Below are 19384 nucleotides of genomic sequence, written 5' to 3' on the forward strand. Positions count from 1 at the left end.
TACTCAAGGAATATCATGATTCACCTGTGGGAGGGCATGCTGGAGACTTGAAAACATATCAACGTTTGGCAGCCGAGTGGTATTGGTCAGGTATGAGAAGAGAGGTAGCAGCCTATGTTAAGCAATGTCACGTCTGTCAGCAAAACAAGACATCAACTCTCACTCCTTTAGGATTACTCCAACCTTTACCAATTCCGGACAAGGTATGGGAAGACATATCCATGGACTTTGTTGAGGGTTTGCCTAAATCCGGAGGGTGGGATTCAATCTTAGTGGTGGTTGATCGCCTCACTAAATATGGCCATTTTATTCCTTTGAAACATCCATACACAGCTCAAGGAGTAGCACTTAGTTTCATGAAGGAGATTGTTAGGCTTCATGGAATGCCCTCCTCTATTGTCTCAGATCGGGATAAGGTGTTTCTGAGTGTGTTCTGGTCTGAGTTATTCAAACTGCAAGGCACTCACTTGCGGAGGAGTACATCATACCACCCCGAGTCAGATGGTCAGACAGAAGTTCTCAACAAGGGAGTTGAGTCTTATCTTCGTTGCTTTGTCAATGGGAAGCCTAAGTGCTGGGCTTCCTGGTTGCCATGGGCTGAATACTGGTACAACACAGCATTCCATACTGCCACACATTGCACACCCTTTAAGGCTTTGTATGGGAGGGACCCTCCTCAATTGGTGCGCTTTAAACCAGGTAGCACTTCTGTCTCTTCCATTGAAGACCAGCTGTTGGAAAGAGATGCCATCTTGGATGAACTAAAATTTCATTTGGTTCAAGCTCAGCAATATATGAAGCAATATGAGGACAAGAGCAGAAGGGAGGGTGAATTTCAGGTTGGGGATATGGTGTATTTAAAATTACAGCCATATAGACAACACTCTTTGGCAAAGCGTGGGAATGAAAAGTTGTCTCCTAGGTTCTACGGACCATACACAGTGCTGCAAAGGGTTGGACAGGTAGCTTACAGGTTGCACCTACCTGATTCTGCCAGGATTCACCCTGTTTTTCACATTTCCCAGTTGAAGAAAGCCATAGGAACAGGACACTCACCATCACAGCTTCCCTCACAACTTACTTCAGACTTGGTTCTTGATGTAGAGCCAGAGGCAGTGCGTGGGGTCAGGACTTCTCAGCAGGCTACAGAGGTCTTAATCAAGTGGAAAGGCTTGCAGGATTTTACTGAAATTGATGACAGGTTCCCCTCTTTCCACCTTGAGGACAAGGTGCAGGTTTGGGAAGGGGGTATTGCAAGGGATCAGCCCAGACCATGGATCACATACACTCGTAGGCAGCCCAAGAAGAATATTCCAGCAACTTGATGCTGAGCTGGAAATCTGTTATGAGTTTGTTATGGGGTTTGGATAATGTGGTAATTTTGGGAAATAAGTTGTTATTCCTCTTAGCTGTAGTTGAGGCTAGTAACTGATTATAAATAGGAATTTTGTAATAGAAGGAAGCATGAAAAATATTGATTAGAGTGAAGTTTGTTGGAGAGAATTCCTTCCTCTCAAAAGAAGGAGAGTTGTATTGCATAATTACACTGATTATCAATTCATCATATCAATTAAGCTTCCTATAATTTCTGTGTGTGAGAGTGTTCTCTGTTTTTCTAACCTGAGTCCTAGCACAGTACTTCCGTTTTCATATAAATCTGTGTACCAACCATTGTCTTTTGGAACTTTCATTGTGGATTTGGTTATCACTTATCAACAAGGGGATGTTGAGCTGTTTCTTTATTGCACTGCTTCAAATATAGTTTTGATATTGTATTCTGGTGTAGTAGTCCAATCTTTTTTAGACAATATATTCTGCTGTAGTGATTTGAGCATTTATACCTATTATTATTATTATTATTATTATTAACTCCGCCAGTGGGTTTCCCGCTGCCAGTCCCAAGCCTGGATAAAGGAGGAGGGTTACGGTAGGCCAGTGACAGCCAGTATAAAACTTCGTCACATCCCATGACATGAGCCAAACAGATATTTTCGTGGGGGCGTTCCCTACTCAGCGACGCGCTGCACTTCCTAGACCCGGGTGTAGTGATAAGTATGCAAGGGTTGCTAGGTCGTCGCCCAGAAGCGACGCGCCACATTGCCCGAGTGTGGTGTCAAATGAGCAAGGGCGTGCCATTGGGGCGTTCCCTACTGAGCGACGCGCTGCACTTCCCAGACCCGGGTGCAGTGATAAGTATGTAAGGGTTGCTAGGTCGTCGCCCAGAAGCGACGCGCCATATTGCCCAATTGTGGTGTCAAATAATCAAGGACTTGGAGTTGGGATCAGGAGGGAGCGTGGGAGAAAAGAATTTAGTTTGCGGATTGGTTCTTGGAATGTGGGGTCTCTTACGGGAAAATCAGCAGAATTGGTAGAAGTAATGAAAAGACGACGCGTGAACATCATGTGCCTCCAAGAGACAAGATGGACAGGAGAAGGAGCTCGAGGCTTGGTTTTGGGGTATAAGGTATGGTATGTTGGGCAAGAAACGAGCCACAGAACAAGGAATGGTGGAGCTAGGAACGGAGTTGGTGTGGTTCTCGATGAGAGGTTGGCAAAAGAGGTGATCGAGGTCTATCGGAAGAACGATAGGTTGATAAGGCTGAAGTTGCTATGTGGCAAGGAGATTGTGAATGTTATCAGTGCTTATGCTCCCCAAGTGGGTTTAGATGCAGAAGAGAAACGACAATTTTGGGAGGACCTAGACGAGGTGGTGCAGGGTGTCCACCACTCAGAGAAGTTATATATTGGAGGGGATCTAAATGGGCACGTTGGGGCGAGCCGAGATGGCTATGAGAGTGTCCATGGAGGCTTTGGGTATGGGCAGAGGGACGCCGGTGGTGAAGCTATTATGGATTTTGCCCAATCATATGATTTAATTTTGGCTAATACTTGGTTTAAGAAGAGGGATTCACACTTGATAACTTTTCGGAATGGAGCAAATGCAACTCAAATAGACTTCCTGCTCACAAGGAGCATAGATAGACAAAGTTGCATAAACTGTAAGGTTATCCCAGGGGAGAGTGTGGTCACCCAACACCGGCTATTGGTAATGACTATTCGTCTGAAAGAGAAGGCGAAGAAAAAAGTTAGACAAGAAGAACCAAGGATAAGATGGTGGACCCTAAGGGATGCAAAAGCTAAGGTCTTTACAGAAAAGGTAATTGAAGAAGCGGATTGGGATGGAGAGGTGGATCCGGACATGACCTGGTTACGAATGAAGAACTGTTTCCTAAGAGTGGCCAAAGAGGTCTTAGGGGAAGTAAGGGGAAGAACTTCGGTACGGAGAGATACTTCGTGGTGGAATGAAGAGGTGAAAGCAGTAATTAAGCAAAAAAGGGAATGCTATCAAGCCTTAGGAAAATGTAGGAGTGATGAAACCTTTGCAGCGTATAAGGAGGCTAAGAGTAAGGCAAAGGCAGCTGTTCGCCAAGCAAAAGAAAAGGCATATCAGGAGGTTTATGAAAAGCTTGATTCCAAGGAGGGAGAAAGGATCATTTATAAGATGGCAAAGAGAAGACAAGAGGCAAGGAAGGATATTGGCATGGTGAAGTGTGTCAAAGATAAGAACCAAATGGTCCTAGTGCAAGAGGAGGGCATCAAGGACAGGTGGAAGGGGTACTTCGATGAATTATTTAATGGAAGTAATGGAGTTGTGATAGGAGATACCTCTATGAGTGATGAAGAAATCAACATGGAGTATGTGCGAAGGATTAGGAGAGTAGAGGTGGAGATTGCACTGAGGAAGATGAAACCTAAGAAGGCGGTTGGCCCTGATGGGGTACCGATAGAGGTGTGGAGGTGTTTGGGTAAGATTGGTATTGATTGGTTAACAAACCTTTTCAACAAGATATGGACGGCTACAAGGATCCCACAAGATTGGAGGAAGAGCACCTTGGTCCCGGTTTATAAAAACAAAGGAGACGCTCAAGATTGTTCTAACTATCGAGGAATTAAGCTTATGAGCCATACTATGAAGTTGTGGGAAAGGGTGATTGAACAAAGGTTGAGGGCATGCACAAGCATTTCAGATAACCAATTTGGTTTTATGCCTGGGAGATCTACTATGGAGGCAATCCATTTGATAAGACAAATGATGGAGTTTTATAGGGTAAAGAAGAAAGATCTTCATATGGTCTTTATTGATTTAGAGAAGGCATATGACAAGGTGCCAAGAGAGATACTTTGGTGGGCAATGTTGAAGAAAGGTATCCCACGAAGGTATGTAGACCTAGTTAAGGATATGTATCGGGATGTGTCAACAAATGTGAGGACATGCGGAGGGTTGACAAAAGATTTCCCTATTACAATCGGATTGCATCAAGGGTCTGCATTAAGCCCTTTTCTTTTTGCAACGGTTCTAGACGAATTAACTAGACCAATTCAAGATGAGGTTCCATGGTGTATGCTGTTCGCAGATGATATCGTTTTGGTGGATGAGACTAAGGATGGGGTTAATGTCAAGTTGGAGCAATGGAGGCAAAGGTTGGAATCTAGAGGGTTTAAGCTAAGTCGGAGTAAGACTGAATATTTGGTATGTCGTTTTGGCACTCAGAGGGGGACAAGCAATGAAGTGGTGAGTTTGGATGGAAAGGATTTGACCATGAGTGAATGTTTTAAGTACCTAGGGTCGATCATCCAGAAGAATGGTGACATTGATCAAGACGTGACCCACAGGATTAAGTCAGGGTGGCTTAAATGGAGAGCGGCCACGGGAGTGCTATGCGACCGCAGCATTCCCTTAAAGTTGAAGGGAAAATTCTACAGGACTGCCATAAGACCAGTGTTGCTCTATGGTACAGAATGTTGGGCTTCTAAGAAAGAGCATATTAAAAAGATGGAGGTTACGGAAATGCGCATGTTAAGGTGGATGTGTGGAAACACTTTAAGAGATAGAATCAGAAATGAGGTTATTCGCAAGAAAGTAGGTGTGGCGGGCATTGTAGATAAATTAAGGGAAAATCGTCTGCGTTGGTTTGGACATGTAAGACGGAGACCCGAGGGTGCACCGGTGCGAAGAGTGGAAGAGTGGGACCATGGAGGGATTAAACGAGGAAGAGGGAGACCAAAGATGACTTGGTTGGAAGGAGTGAGGAAGGATATGAAGTGCATGGATTTACGTGAGGATGAAGTTTTGGATCGTAAGGGATGGAGGAGAAAGATTTATGTTGATGACTACACGGAATAATCAAATTTGGTTCATGTTAGCCGACCCCACTTTTGGGATTAAGGCTTTGATTGATTGATTGATTATTGTTATTATTATTATTATTATTATTATTATTATTATTATTACTATTATTATATTATTATTATTATTATTATTGTTGTTGTTATTTTATTGTTATTATTATTATTATTATTATTATTATTATTATTATTATTATTATTATTATTATTATTATCGGATAAAAGGGGGTACAATTATGTATGATGGTTTTCAAATTTGTTTTTGTAGGAGGAGCTACGTCCATACTTTTCATTGCCAAAGGTGATGGATGGCTTATTTTCCCTTGCAAAGAAGTTATTTGGGATTGATATTGAGCCTGCTGATGGTCTAGCTCCAGTAAGGCTTATCTTTACAGTACTTTGTAACCTGCAAAATGTTATCTTGTAAGGATTCTAACGATACGTTGTTCATAGGTGTGGAACAAAGATGTTAGATTCTATTGTGTCAAGGATTCCTCAGGTTCTCCTGTATCATACTTTTATTTTGATCCATACTCTCGTCCCTCAGAAAAAAGAGGTGGTGCGTGGATGGATGAGGTTTTTTCTCGAAGTCGTGTTTTGTCTCGTGATTGTTCCTCTGTGAGGCTGCCTGTTGCACATATGGTTTGCAATCAAACTCCACCTTTTGGTGACAAGCCAAGCCTTATGACATTCCGTGAAGTAAGTTCAACGTCCTTAGTCAATTCAAGTTTGTGGTACATCATATTGTTAACTGTCTGGGAATGTGTGCGTTTATTAACCATTCTGCTAAATAAAGGAGTTAGTGTCATGATTAAACATTTAATCAGAAGATAACGTTAATGTAGTAACTGACATAAAAAAAAATAAAAATTATTTGCACTATTGACACTTTTCACAAACTCGTCTTCAAATACATGTAATTTATATATTAAAAAAATATAGTCATGTGGGGTCTTGTTATATTCATCCTGGTATGTAATTCAACTTTTTACAATATTTACCTTAATATCAATCAATCAAAGCCTTAATCCCATAGGTGGGATTGACTACATGAACCAAAAGTGATTATTCCGTGTAGTCATCACAAAAATCTTCCTCCTCCATCCCTTACTATCCAATGCCTCATCCTTATGCAAATTTATATGCTTCATATCCTTCCGAACTCATTCCAACCAAGTCATTTTTGGCCTCTCTCTCTTTCGTTTAACTCCTTTATGGTCCCACTCTTCTTATCGGTGCACCCTCGGGTCTCCGTCTTATATGTCCAAACCAACGCAAGCGATTTTCCCTTAGTTTGTCTGCAATGCTTGCCACTCCTTCTTTCTTGCGAATAACCTCATTTTTTATTCTATCTCTTAAAGTGTTCCTGCACATTCACCTCAACATGCGCATTTCCGTAACTTCCATCTTTTTAATGCGCATTTCCCTAATAGAGCAATACTAGTCTTATGGTCGTCTTGTAGAATTTTTCCTTCAATTGTAAGGGAATGCTTCGGTCACATAACACTCCTGTGGCCGCTCTCCATTTATGCCACCCTGACTTAATCCTATCATGTCACCATTTTCATGGATGATTGACCCAAGATATTTAAAACATTCACTTATGGTCAAATCCTTTCCATCTAAACTCACTACATTATTACTTGTTTCCATTTGAGTACCAAAGTGGCATACCAAATAGTCTTACTCTAACTTAGCTTAAACCCTCTTTGCTCCATTGCTCCAATTTGGTATTAACCCCATCTTTAGTTTCATCCACCCAGACAATATCATCTGCAAACGACATACACCATGGAACCTCATCTTGAATTAGTGTACTTACTTCATCTAGCACCGTTGCAAAAAGAAAAGGGCTTAATGTAGATTTGGTGCAATCCAATTGTATTTTGTCAACCCTCCACACATCCTCACATTTGTTGACACATCCCGATATCCTTAACCAGGTCCACGTACCTTCGTGAGATACCTTTCTTCGACATCGTCCACCAAACTACCTCTCTTGGTACCTTCTCATATGCCTTCTCTAGGTCAATAAAGATCTTTTGAAGATCCTTTTTCTTTACCCTATAAAACTCCATCATTTGTCTTATCAAATGGATTGCTTCCATAGATCTCTCAGGCATAAAACCAAATCGGTTATTCGAAATGCTAGTGCATGCCCTCAACCTATGTTCAATCACTCTTTCCCACAACTTCATACTGTGGCTAATAATATAACTTTAAAAAAAAAAAAAAAATCTAAGGTAGAAAATATGCATTGGGATGCGTATATGTATGAAATTACATTATAACCAATACTTTGTTTCTTTTTACTTGCAACTCTTTAAAAATTATGCACTACTTATATACTCTGTTTTGAGTAGCTTTGATGATTTAAAGTTAAGAAAATATAATCATGTACTTATGTGGGATCTTGTTGGATTTGTCTCAATTATAAACTTTCATATTCATATCATCTTTGTTATTATTATTATTTTTAATACTTATCGATAATTCAAAGTATTAGTAGTTGAAATGATGCATTGATAAACGTGAGATGAAAATAGTTGCAAGTTATAAAAAATAGAGAGTAAAAATTTGAAGGGAGAAACAACCACATTAATTAACATAACTTTAATTAATTAATCTGTATTTTTTTTCCTATAGAAGATACTAATTATTATACTACCTCCATCTTTTTTAGTTGACATGTATTCCTTTTTGGGAAGTTTTTATTTAAGTGACACGTTTCTATTTTAGGTAAGTTTTATTAATCAAAATGTCATTTCACCCTCACCAATTTCCTTAACTCATCCCCTCCTCCCTTTAGCTAAGAATCCGATTTAATTTCTCACACCTCTTTTATCTTCCCCACTACTCCACTACCTCCATCATCAAATTCATCGTCTTTAGACCATGACCGTCACAACAACCACCACTACTAATTCTTTGTCCTCTTTTCCTTGTAACATACCCAATTTACTAAAGAAAACCCCATTAAAAGACCCCGGAGCTTCTCCTAGGTTGCTTCTCGCAACTCTGCCTAACCACCACCGCTACACCGCTTGCCCTGCCACCACAACCTCGTCTCGCCGGCCACGACGCCGTAAAGGATAAACCAATAAAACCTTCAATTGTAGATATCTACTTGTAACTAACATTTTTCAGCTAGCTAATTTGTGCCTTTTTGTTTTAGTTGCTAAAAGAAATTGGAAAGATAAAAAAGTAGGTGGTCTGGAGGTGGTGTAGAAGTAGAGGAGGAGAGAGAATGATGGTGAATGGTAATGATGTGAGAGAAATAGTGTAATTGTTAAGGGTGAATCCGTGGGTGGGTAGGGTAGTTTTGTCTTTAACCTTTCTTTCCCACTTCTCCTTAATATGTACGCTAAAATGAAACGCGTCAACTAAATAGAAACGACGCTAAAATGAAACGCGTCAACTAAATAGAAACGACGCTAAAATGAAACGCGTCAACTAAATAGAAACGAAGGAAGTATTATAGAAAAAAAAGAATGAAGATGTAATCCACAAATATTTCAGAACATGTACTAAACCTAAACCTGGCTATGGATTTGATGTTTCAATCACTCTCCTAGGTAGGATTACTTATTATTCTATTACTTATTATTCAGTACTCTTCGGTACGTGAATTACCTATATAAGAAATTGTGAGATGGGACCTTATTTCAAAAAAAACATTGCGAGATGGGACTTTTTGATGGATTTTGGCGTGGCGGAGGTGGTTTTCGGTGGTTGGTGTAGGATTTCAGCGAGGTGGAGGTGGTATTAGGGGATTTTTGTAGGATTTCAGCAAGGTGGAGGTGGTTTTCGAGGGTCGGGGTGAGGTAAATTTCGCCTCGGTGGAGATAATTTTCGGGGTGTTCGGTGTGGGATTTGGGTGAGGTGGAGGTGGTTTTTGGTGTGGGATTTAAGTGAGGTGGAGGTGGTTTTTGAGGGTCAATGGCTGGATTTTGTCAAAAGGTCCCATCTCACTATTTTTTTTTTTTTTTTTTTTTTTAAATTAAGGTCCCGGTCCCATTCTGCCACTTTTTTTATATAATGTCCTTTCTTACAAACAACTCACAATAAAAGGTTCTTTCTCGCAAAATTTACTAAGCATAAAAGTGTTCCAGCATGCTATTATTCGCGTACCATTACACGATTTGCGGGGGAGGCTGGGTACTTGGTAACACAAGCCATAGTTTATTATATAGTCATGGCATAATAAGAGGAAAATAATCTAATATAAAAATCTTTGGAAATGGAGGGTTGTTGGCAACAATACAAAAAAAAAGAGGATTTGGATTTGAATATTCATGTCACTTCTAACAATCAATTCATTTAGGGTGACATGCTAAAGTCGTATCACCTAATCAAAAGGTATTCCTAAGTCCTCTAACTAAGTAGATAGGGAAGTAGGGTCGAACCACAGGGAAACAAGTTAATTTATTCCTAACTAATTAAAATAATCTAAACTATGAAGTAACCAAAATTGTCGTTATGAAAGGGGAATTAAACTACGGAGATTAAGAATAGGGAAAATTTAATAATAAAGAAGCCTAGGGTCACAGGTTCACCAATAATTAATATTCCGAATAAAACGTGACAACCAATAATCAACATTGCACATATAACATGATTAACAGGCTCTCGCAATTTATTGATCAACATAGATCTAGGAGACTCTCGCAATTTACTAAATCTAAGTTCCTATTGAAAATAGTCTTTAATATCAAATTAACACCTGCTTGATTCATCAATTCAATATTGCTATACTTTTACAATTAAATCATATCTGCTCGATTCATAATCTAATTGTAAAGAATTAAAACAATTCAATAAGAAATTTTCGTGCAATATCAATATATTTTCCAAAAAAAAATTATCCCTTCATATTAATTATGGATCCCCCAAGAACCCTAGAATTAAACTACTTACACATAATTAATTCTAAACAAATTAAAGCATATGAAAAAGACATGATTAAGACTAAAACAAGAAAATAAACAATAAAGGAGAGAAGAAGGAATACCAAAAGAAGGAAAATATGGAATTGCACTAAAAAGGGAAAAACTTGAGTTTAACAATAATCACCGACTAAAAAGCTCTCTAAAGTTTTGAGTATGAGAAAGGAGAATAATGATAGTGTAACTAAGAAAGATTATAAAAAGTGTATTAAATCTAAGCTCGAAGATTAGCCAAAATAAAACTCCTAAACCGACTGAATTTACTCGCGCCCGATTGGGCCCGCCTTTTTCCTCGAATGCTACTTTCTGGCAGTCGCCCGATCGAGCCAATGGTCGCCCGATCGGGCCCCGCTTTTGCCTTGGCCGTCCTTGAGCTTCTCTTCTAAATCTTTTGGGCTTCAAATGACGAGGCCCAACACCTCTTCTTGGTCCATTGCTCAGACTCATTTCACGAACCAAGCCCTTAATCACCGATACGATCGGTCTTGAGCTACGATCAACGGTCATAATGTGCTACAAGCTCCAATATCCCGTAGTGGCCGGAAAACCATAGGAAAAACCGACAAATCCGGGAAATTCCTACAAAACAAATGCAAACTCTACAAAACACTAGAAACCGCACATTAGCGCTAAAAAATAACTCCGAAGAGCTCAATAAGCGTATAAATGACCGTGGGACGGGGGATAAAATAACATATAAAACACGAATATCATAGGGTTAAAGGGGTTTGATTCAAATTGAAATAAATCGTATGGAGGTGTTTTTTTTTTTTTTTTTTTTTTTTTTTTTTTTTTTTTTTTTTCTTCCCCCTTGGGGGAGAGGTCGGGAGCAGGCCCTTGGAAACTCCTTCAAGGATACTCCATTGGTGCCATGCTCGGTGAAATAGGTGTTGAAGGGTTGAGATGTGACTTGATGGAGTATTCTAGATCTTTACTATAGTTCATGGATTAGTCAAATTAAGGGTCATAAAATTGTTGTTGTGGTTGGCCATTATCTCATGTTGTGGGTATGTGAACTTAACCGGAAGCTCTTTGATTGGATTCACATGGTACTGAGTACATGGATTTTTATTATGAAAAGCTTAGCTTTAATGTAGATCTTGTTATGCACATTAACTTGATGAGCCAATTTCCTATTTTCCTTTCTTTTGCAAACTTCAATTTTAGTTGTATACTTGTATTTGATGTTGGGAGGGGGGGGGGGGGGGGGGAGTTGAGGGAATCAACACTTTGTACTAGTAGTACTTTAATTATATTTGTTAGCTGTATTGGGTTTTGGTGATTTTTATCATGCACTTTTGAGTACTGCTAATTCACCAGATTGGTAAATAAAAAGACCCTAGCAACAATTTGATAAAAAAAAAAAATAACTTCGTCGACAATTTGGTAAAAAAAACTAGCCCTAAGTGATGATAAAAAAATAATCTCAAGCGACATTAAATTTACTTTCCCATTTAAAATTTTGAATTAATATCTTTTTATTTTGCTAAATCCGAATACCAAATTTATTTCCTACTCCTTTTTTTTTTTTGAAAAAAAAAACAAATTGTTAATAAGGAGTATGAAAATTAAGTGAAAACAAATATTTAAATATATTTTTATTCAAATTGTTATTTCCTTAAAAGGGGTTGGAAAATTAGGTGGGAAAATTATATATGTAATTTTTTTTAAATAAACCCACGAAAAACGAACTAAATTAAGCATCCACAAGTAGTTTGTCGGAATTTTTTTTACTTTTTAGGGAAGTTGTTGCTTGACCTTATTTTTTGTTTACCAAATTGTCGTTTCGGGTTGGCTATTTTTTACCAAATTGTCGCTGGAGTCTTTTTTTTATTTTTTTTAAAATTTTTTTTTTTATAATACCAAATTGTCGTTTATGACCTTTTTTATTTATCAATCTGGTCAATTGGCCACTTCTAGCATGAAATTCTTGATGAACTTTTCCCGTTCTTAGTTATGTGTGCGAACATGGAAATAAAATGACCATAGTTTTTGACTTTTTGGCATCACTTATGTTTGTTAGATTCTTTGGTTTTGTGTGAAAAAGGTAGATACAAAATGTCCGTAATTTTTGGCATTCACTAAATCTTGGTATATTCTTTAGTTGTTTTGGAAATTGTTAAATAAAATGACACAATTTTTGAAATTTAAAAAATAAAATAAAATAAATATTGCTAAGGATAGGCTTGTTTCTTGTATTATTCAAGACTCTTTATAGTGGGGGTTTCTATATGAAACCTATGGTGCTTGGAGGTGGAGATATAGGGAAAAATTTAACAACCTTACCTTAGTCAAAGTTTATTATATTATACTCCCTTCTTTTTTTTTTTTTTTTTTTTTATTTGCATCACTTCGGGTTATCTTATCTTAGTCAAATTATCAGGCATCGGGTTCAACTCCACTTCGGGTCGGGTATGGGTCGGGTCGGGTCGGTTCGGGTCTGCTTTGTGTTCGGGTCAATTTCGAGTTTACGTTTTTTGGTCAATTTCGGGTCACGGGTCGGGTTATTCAGGTCGGGTTAGGATTGCCAGCTCTAATAGGTGATAATAAAAGGCTTAAGGAGAGTGAATTATTAGACTTTGTGGGCAAAGGGACATGATATTGTAATTCATCATTGAACATGTGTTTTTCTTTAGTAATTTCAATTACCGCGCATGGCGCCCAAAACCACCTCTTGAAGTGGTAAAAGAAAATGAAAATTTATGAAGAAATAGAGATACTTTGGAGTGAACTAGCAATACCATGGGTATCGGTAGTGGACTTCTCTTACAAAATTACATACAAATACATTCCCATATCTACTGCCTTTGAAATAAGGGTCTTACAATTTTTATGAGTAATATTGCATTTGTTATAATATAATAACGCAAAAGCTAACGAATGCCCGAGATCGTTGGATAAACTAACTAAAAGTAGAAATATTAACTTCAAATAAACATTAATTATACCGATTGACGCGTGATTTTGGCATGCATATCCAAATCAATACCATATCCAAATCTAGCGCCCCGGGGACGTTTTTTTAGCAAGATCTATATAATAATCATTCTATCATTCATTGTTTCCTTTGATCAGTGTTTTCAGTCATAAACATGTTTCAGCTTTACCTTGTGTAAATTTCAACTATCAAAATTTGTGTCTAAAATTCATTGTTTTGAAATAAAACACGAACATAGGTAAATGAGCAACTACTCAGGTATATATGAAATTGTTCTGCGTTTTGGTCCTTACTGAAGTGTCTGAGTGTTCGTGCTAGTGGTAGAAAGTACTCCATAATATAATATGTTGCTGTATGTAGTCTTTGTGCTTCTTTAAAATTAGGATTTTAACTTTATTTGTAAAGGTACAGTTATGCAATTGGCTGCTGATACTAGAATTCTGGAAGTAGCAATATTTGCACTGTAACAAGAAAAATCCGTTGTTGGATTTGATCTATGATGTAGAATTATATAGTTGACAATAAGATAACCATGTAGGATTAATGGAGTAATGTTTTTCCTTCAAACTTATGTTGCAGGTTGAGACTGTTTTCCATGAATTTGGTCATGCACTTCAACATATGCTTACCAGGCATGTCCCTAATTCTCTTTTTCATTTCTGAGTATTATGCTTTTATTGAGGCTGTTTGGACTTTTGGTTATAGCTGCTATATGTCTATATGTATTGTTGTGCCAGGTTGGATTCTAACACATTGGTTGCCTATTTGTCTAGTAAACATTGATTAGATTGGAACAAAAATTTGGTTACAGGCAGGATGAGGGTCTTGTAGCTGGTATTCGAGGTATTGAGTGGGATGCGGTTGAGCTTCCTTCTCAATTCATGGAGAACTGGTGCTACCATAGGTAAATTATTGGATAGATCTCTTTGGTATGTGCTTCATATATCACGACCAAAACCTGGCTAAGAATCTTGTGGGTTGCTGCAGAGACACTTTGTTGGGCATTGCAAAACACTACGAAACTGGGGAGACTCTTCCTGAAGAAATTTTCAAGAAAATCCTTGCTGCCAGGACCTTTCGTGCTGGTTCTTTGAGCCTTCGTCAGGTTAGCTTTGGTTTATATTTCTGTCTTTTTATGTTTCGAGTATTACTAATATATTATGATCAGTTTGTCGGTTTTGCTTCTTTAACAAAGCCTATTTGTTTTATTCATTTTCAAGAGCTGCTCTATGGTATCTTCCTTGCTTAATTCCTTTTTGTTCTGGATCTAAATTTATTTCCAGATTTGTGAAGTGATTTATCGAGTCTAACTTTCAAAGATAATGGATTTCTCTTGCTTTACTCCATTTTTTTTTTTTTTTTTGCATTTCTCTCTTGGTTGATTTCTGTGCCTCTGTTATTGAGGTTTTGCACCTTTGTATGAAGGCTATAATGTTTTAAAATAAATTTAAGTTACTTGACGTGACAGAAGTATTGAATAATTCCCTAGAAAATTGTCTAGCTATGGCATATGGGAACAAAGTGCCTGAAAGTTGCTGTAAGTGTTCTATAGACTTGCCCTTTTAACCCCACTCCCCAGAAGGAAATGTAAATTGTGCCTTTTTAGCTACCGAGTCTAGTCTTCCCTACACAAACGCCCTATGGATTTCTTTGATTGGGTGAGATGTTATTATCCTCTGGTTATTTCTAATTATAGCTCTATAGGCCCTTAGGCTTTGACATTGGAATTCTGAAATTTGAAACTTCCATGTATATCAGGTGCTTACCAGTAAGTTGCAGCACAATCCTTAAATGATAAAGATATTAGTTGTTTGACTAGCTTATTAGATTGGTAATGAACTAACCTATTAAGTTGTGATTTGGGAGCCGATGATCCTATCTGTAACGTGTTGGATTGAAAGAGAGTTGGGTGGCATTTGATTCAGTAGAGGGGTGTTGGAATTTGTTTTGAATTAGGGAAGGCTTGGAGGGTTGTATCGAATGGGTTATGCAACTAAAAAAGAGCCAATAATTCATAATTGTCTTTCCTACACTCATCTCCAAATTTGATGATATTTTGGTCTTCGAAATTTTGCTAGAAATCAGATCAAACAGAGAATTTTAAGCTTAAAACAGAGGAATGAAGTCACCAAAATGTCCAAATTTGATGATATTTTGGTCTTCGAAATTTTGCTAGAAATCAGATCAAACAGAGAATTTTAAGCTTAAAACAGAGGAATGAAGTCACCAAAATTGATATATTGGATTGCAGGTCAGAGACTCAGAGTAACCCACAAACCAATTGCCTTCTTTCGAGAGGAACTCTCCCAGGGAATATTTTTTTGTTACAAATTTCTAATGCCTTCCCCTTACTACAACTCCTCTATTTATTAAAAGGATGGCTAACATACTCATCCCAAAACAACTCAGCACGCAAAGGTAGGAGAATAACAACCAAATAACAAACTTTCAAGAATTACTAATGTGCCCCTTCTAGAGCTGACTTCAGCAACTAAATTCCAGCTCATTACCCAATTCCAGGCTTCATCTTGGGCCTTCTTCGAGCATAAGTGAAGCATACTTTAGGTCTGGGGTATCCGCAATCTGGAGTCGAATCGGCAAGAATTGTGGGTGTAGGTTGAGTTTCGACCACCGCCAGATCTCCGGCATCCTCCTAATCTCCCTCGTCATCATCTACGGTAAGGAGCACACTCAATTCACGGCGTCAGCAACGATGCTTCAAGTTCCACTTCTCGTCAAATTGGAAGCAAAGCCGTAACTCCCTCTTTTGTGGAAGCTCCTTCTCTGATAGCCTTCGAATTCCGCCGGTGGTTCGGTGGGTAGGGTTGGTTGTGTTTCGATTAGGCTGGGAAGTGTTTGTAATGGAGTTTTGGTTCGGGTTTTGGTTTGTGTTTGAAGCTGGGGTATAGGCGTTAATTCGTTAGGTTGGGTAAGGTGGTCTTGGGCCGGTTGGGTTTTTTGTTTTGGGCTTAACTTCATCTTTTCTTCAACCCGCATCGAGAGATCCATAGCCACTTCTAATGTTGGAGGCCTTTAGATTCGCACCTCAGCATGAATTTCATCCTTCAAGCCATTGATGTATAGCCCCATCGCGATCTCCTCCTGTACTCCATCAATGGGGCCCAACAACTCTATGAAACGACGACGGTAATCGGCCACCGTTCCCAATTGCTGATGAGCAAGCCACTGCTCATGTAGGGTTCTGGTGGCGATGGAACGAAATCGCTGTAGCAAAAACCACTTCAACACCTCCCAGTTTCTCAAAGGGGTCCTCTTTTCCCGTTGATACCATAATAAGGCATTGCCATCGAGTGCAACAATGGCAGCTTCAAGTTGATCCTCTTCACTCAAACGATAAAAGTGAGAATATCGTTCAGCTCTGAGAATCCTACCATCTGGGTTAGTTCCATCGAAAATCGGTAACTCGAGTTTCCTCGACTTCCAATTTGATTGCCCACCATGGAAGACCCCTTCTTCATCCTCATATCCACCCATAAGTGAGTTTCCTCTAACACCACTTAGGCCAAACCATCGTTGTGCACACCCAATACCCTTTGGGTTGGAGTCCCTGACTGAAACTCACATCTCTCAAAATTTCTCCTGCTCCTCCCTCAATGAGGCCGAAAACTGATTGTTGAGGGTGGCCATTGCTGCTGCAATCTCCTACACCACCTTAGATGGTAGCTCTGATACCAATTTGCTAGAAATCAGATCAAACAAAGATTTCTAAGCTTAAAACAGAGGAATTAAGTCACCAAAATTGATGTATTGGATTGCACGTCAGAGCAACCCACAAACGAATTGCCTTCTTTTGAGAGGAAGGAACTCTCCCAGGGAATATTTTTCTGTTACAAAATTTCTAATGCCTTCCCCTTACTACAGCTCCTTTATTTATTACAAGGATGACTAACAAACTCATCCCAAAACAATTCAGCACACAAAGCTAGGAGAATAACAACTAAATAACGAACTATTCCAAAATTACTAATCTGCCCCTTCTAGAGCTGACTTCAGCAACTAACTTCCAGCTCATCACCCAATTCTAGGCTTCATCTTGGGCCTTCTTCGAGCATAAGTGAAGCGTACTTCAGGTCTGGGCTAATTTCTTGCAAATTTCAAGCCTCAACCTGGGATGTCTAAAATGTACTCAACTACTCATGCTTGAGTAACATTATATGTGCTTATTCGAAATTGCTTGGTAGTTACATACAGTGGTCCTCCATTTAAATTTCTCTCTTTTAATTTTTTAATTTTTTTGTTCTAATCATACCCACTTATATATTATTTTACTCTTTTGTCTAAAACTCCCCGCACACCCTAATGGGGCACTAAAAAAAACGGAGGGAGTTTTATAGAACTGAACTTACTTTTTGTTAAATTGAACTTGTTTTTGCTAAATTGAACTTAATTTTATATACTTGAAATTATTTTTACTTATAATATTTTAATAAGGTAAAAGATTTAGGGCCTTAGTAAGTATTAGGTTTTATTACAATTTATTAGTAATGGAATATTATTCACATACTATTATTTATATGACATTTAAGAGTAAAACAATATGCTTTTTTTTTTTTATTTTTTATTTTTTTTTTGTTTTTGTGTGTGTGTGCGGTCTCCCATGTATAACTTTGACCATTAATATCTCTAATTTCATATTAGTAAAAATTATGAAATTATAATATTATGAAAATACAAATTGGAACAAATTTAACAATAATTTACATGATAATTTTTTTTAAGGTAAAAGTTTTATAAATTTGATTTTATGAATAATAAATTGGAAGATAAAAAAAATGATGGAGAGAGTTCATATCATATGTTACAATATTATCATTTTTTTTATTTTTATTTTTTTTTATTTTTAATTTTAAAGTGGAAATAAATGTCATTATCAAATTAATATAGTTGAAGCAAAGAAAAATTAGAATGATAATATTATTGGAATCCTTGATAATACTCCTTCCATCTCTTAATTACATGCTCGTTTGGGTTTTTTTCACAGATATTAGGAAATTGGAGATTCCTTAACGCTCATGATTGTAAGTACAATTGTGCATGTGGAATCGAGGAGAAAGATAGAGAAAGACAAAAAAGTGGTTGGGAATTAATGAAGAACTGTCGAAAGACATCAATAGTACAAAAAAAGAAAGGACGCCAACTCAGCAAATAAATAAGGAGATGGGAGGAATTAAACAAGTTTAATGAGGGTAATATTGTCAAAAAGAACAACATTTAAATAGATTGATTCTCAAATAGGTAAAATATTTTGGGCTCCCCTAAAAGGAATACAAACACGTAATTAAGAGTCAAATGGACATGGGAGTAATATTATCTTAATTTTATAAACCTTTATTCTATTTTTTAATACTTGCATTGGATCTTTTTGGCACGATATTTGAGAAAGTGATTAGGAAAGTTAAACAAACGAATTAAGTAAGAAAATTTCAAATTTCACAACATAAGAGTTTTTTTCCTATCAATCGTAAAAAGGACATGTCATTTCTGGTTTTGCTTTTATTTTATAGTTATTGATACTGTGTTTGAATAATTTTGGTTTATTGCGTCTTTATTTCCAGTTCTTGTGCCTAGAGCTCTACTATTTGATTTAGCAGTCAATTGTCTAAAGCAATTAATCCAAGTTGATATTTTATCATTTCTAAGAATGCTGTACTTTCATGTTCAGTTAAGGTTTGCTTCATTGGATTTGGAGTTGCATACACGGTATATTCCTGGGGGCTCAGAATCCATTTATGATGTTGGTCAAAGAATTAGCAAGAGAACACAAGTTATTCCACCTTTACCTGAAGATCGATTCCTCTGTGGTTTCAGTCATATATTTGCAGGTTCATATCTGTTCTGTGAAATGTCACTGTGGTCTGGTGGAATGTAAAAGTCATTTAACTAAAATTCTTCTTTTGGCTGATAGGTGGATATGCTGCTGGATACTATAGTTACAAGGTAATCTTCCCATTTCTAAGCATTGGGCAAAGTATTGTATTCACTCTGTGCACACTTGTTTAGCACTTTTCATTGTGCATCTGACTGCTAGTATCCATTACCTAATTATATTTTGAGCCCACATTACTTGGGTTGAAAAAATAGATACCTAATAAACAATATCCCACATAATAATACTTGTTTTTTCTGCGCACAATAATACTTGGGTTGAAAAAATAGATACCTAATAAAGAAAATTCCCATATGATAATATTTGTTCATATGAACATGATGCTTGCATGAAAATAAGCATATATGACAATTTATAATACTCTCTTTTTGATTTTGAAAGGCGTTAGAATAATCAACGACTCTA

The 19384-nt window shown here is 37.6% G+C and overlaps 1 protein-coding gene across 6 annotated transcripts in view; it reads left to right on the forward strand.

Annotated features, from left to right (window-relative positions):
- The window catches only part of LOC145582610 (putative cytosolic oligopeptidase A), a 39354-nt gene that overhangs the window by 14249 nt on the left and 5721 nt on the right, over positions 1 to 19384 (forward strand). For all 6 annotated transcript variants that reach the window (XM_081639585.1, XM_081639587.1, XM_081639588.1 and 3 more), the window contains exons 9-15: positions 5456 to 5563; positions 5641 to 5886; positions 13651 to 13707; positions 13887 to 13975; positions 14059 to 14176; positions 18755 to 18914; positions 18998 to 19029. In XM_081639585.1, coding sequence (XP_081495711.1) covers positions 5456 to 5563; positions 5641 to 5886; positions 13651 to 13707; positions 13887 to 13975; positions 14059 to 14176; positions 18755 to 18914; positions 18998 to 19029 — 810 coding nt within the window. The remainder of the gene's footprint in view (positions 1 to 5455; positions 5564 to 5640; positions 5887 to 13650; positions 13708 to 13886; positions 13976 to 14058; positions 14177 to 18754; positions 18915 to 18997; positions 19030 to 19384) is intronic.

Source organism: Chenopodium album, chromosome 15 (assembly GCF_948465745.1).
Source record: "Chenopodium album chromosome 15, dcCheAlbu1.1, whole genome shotgun sequence".
Taxonomy (NCBI): Eukaryota; Viridiplantae; Streptophyta; class Magnoliopsida; order Caryophyllales; family Amaranthaceae; genus Chenopodium; species Chenopodium album.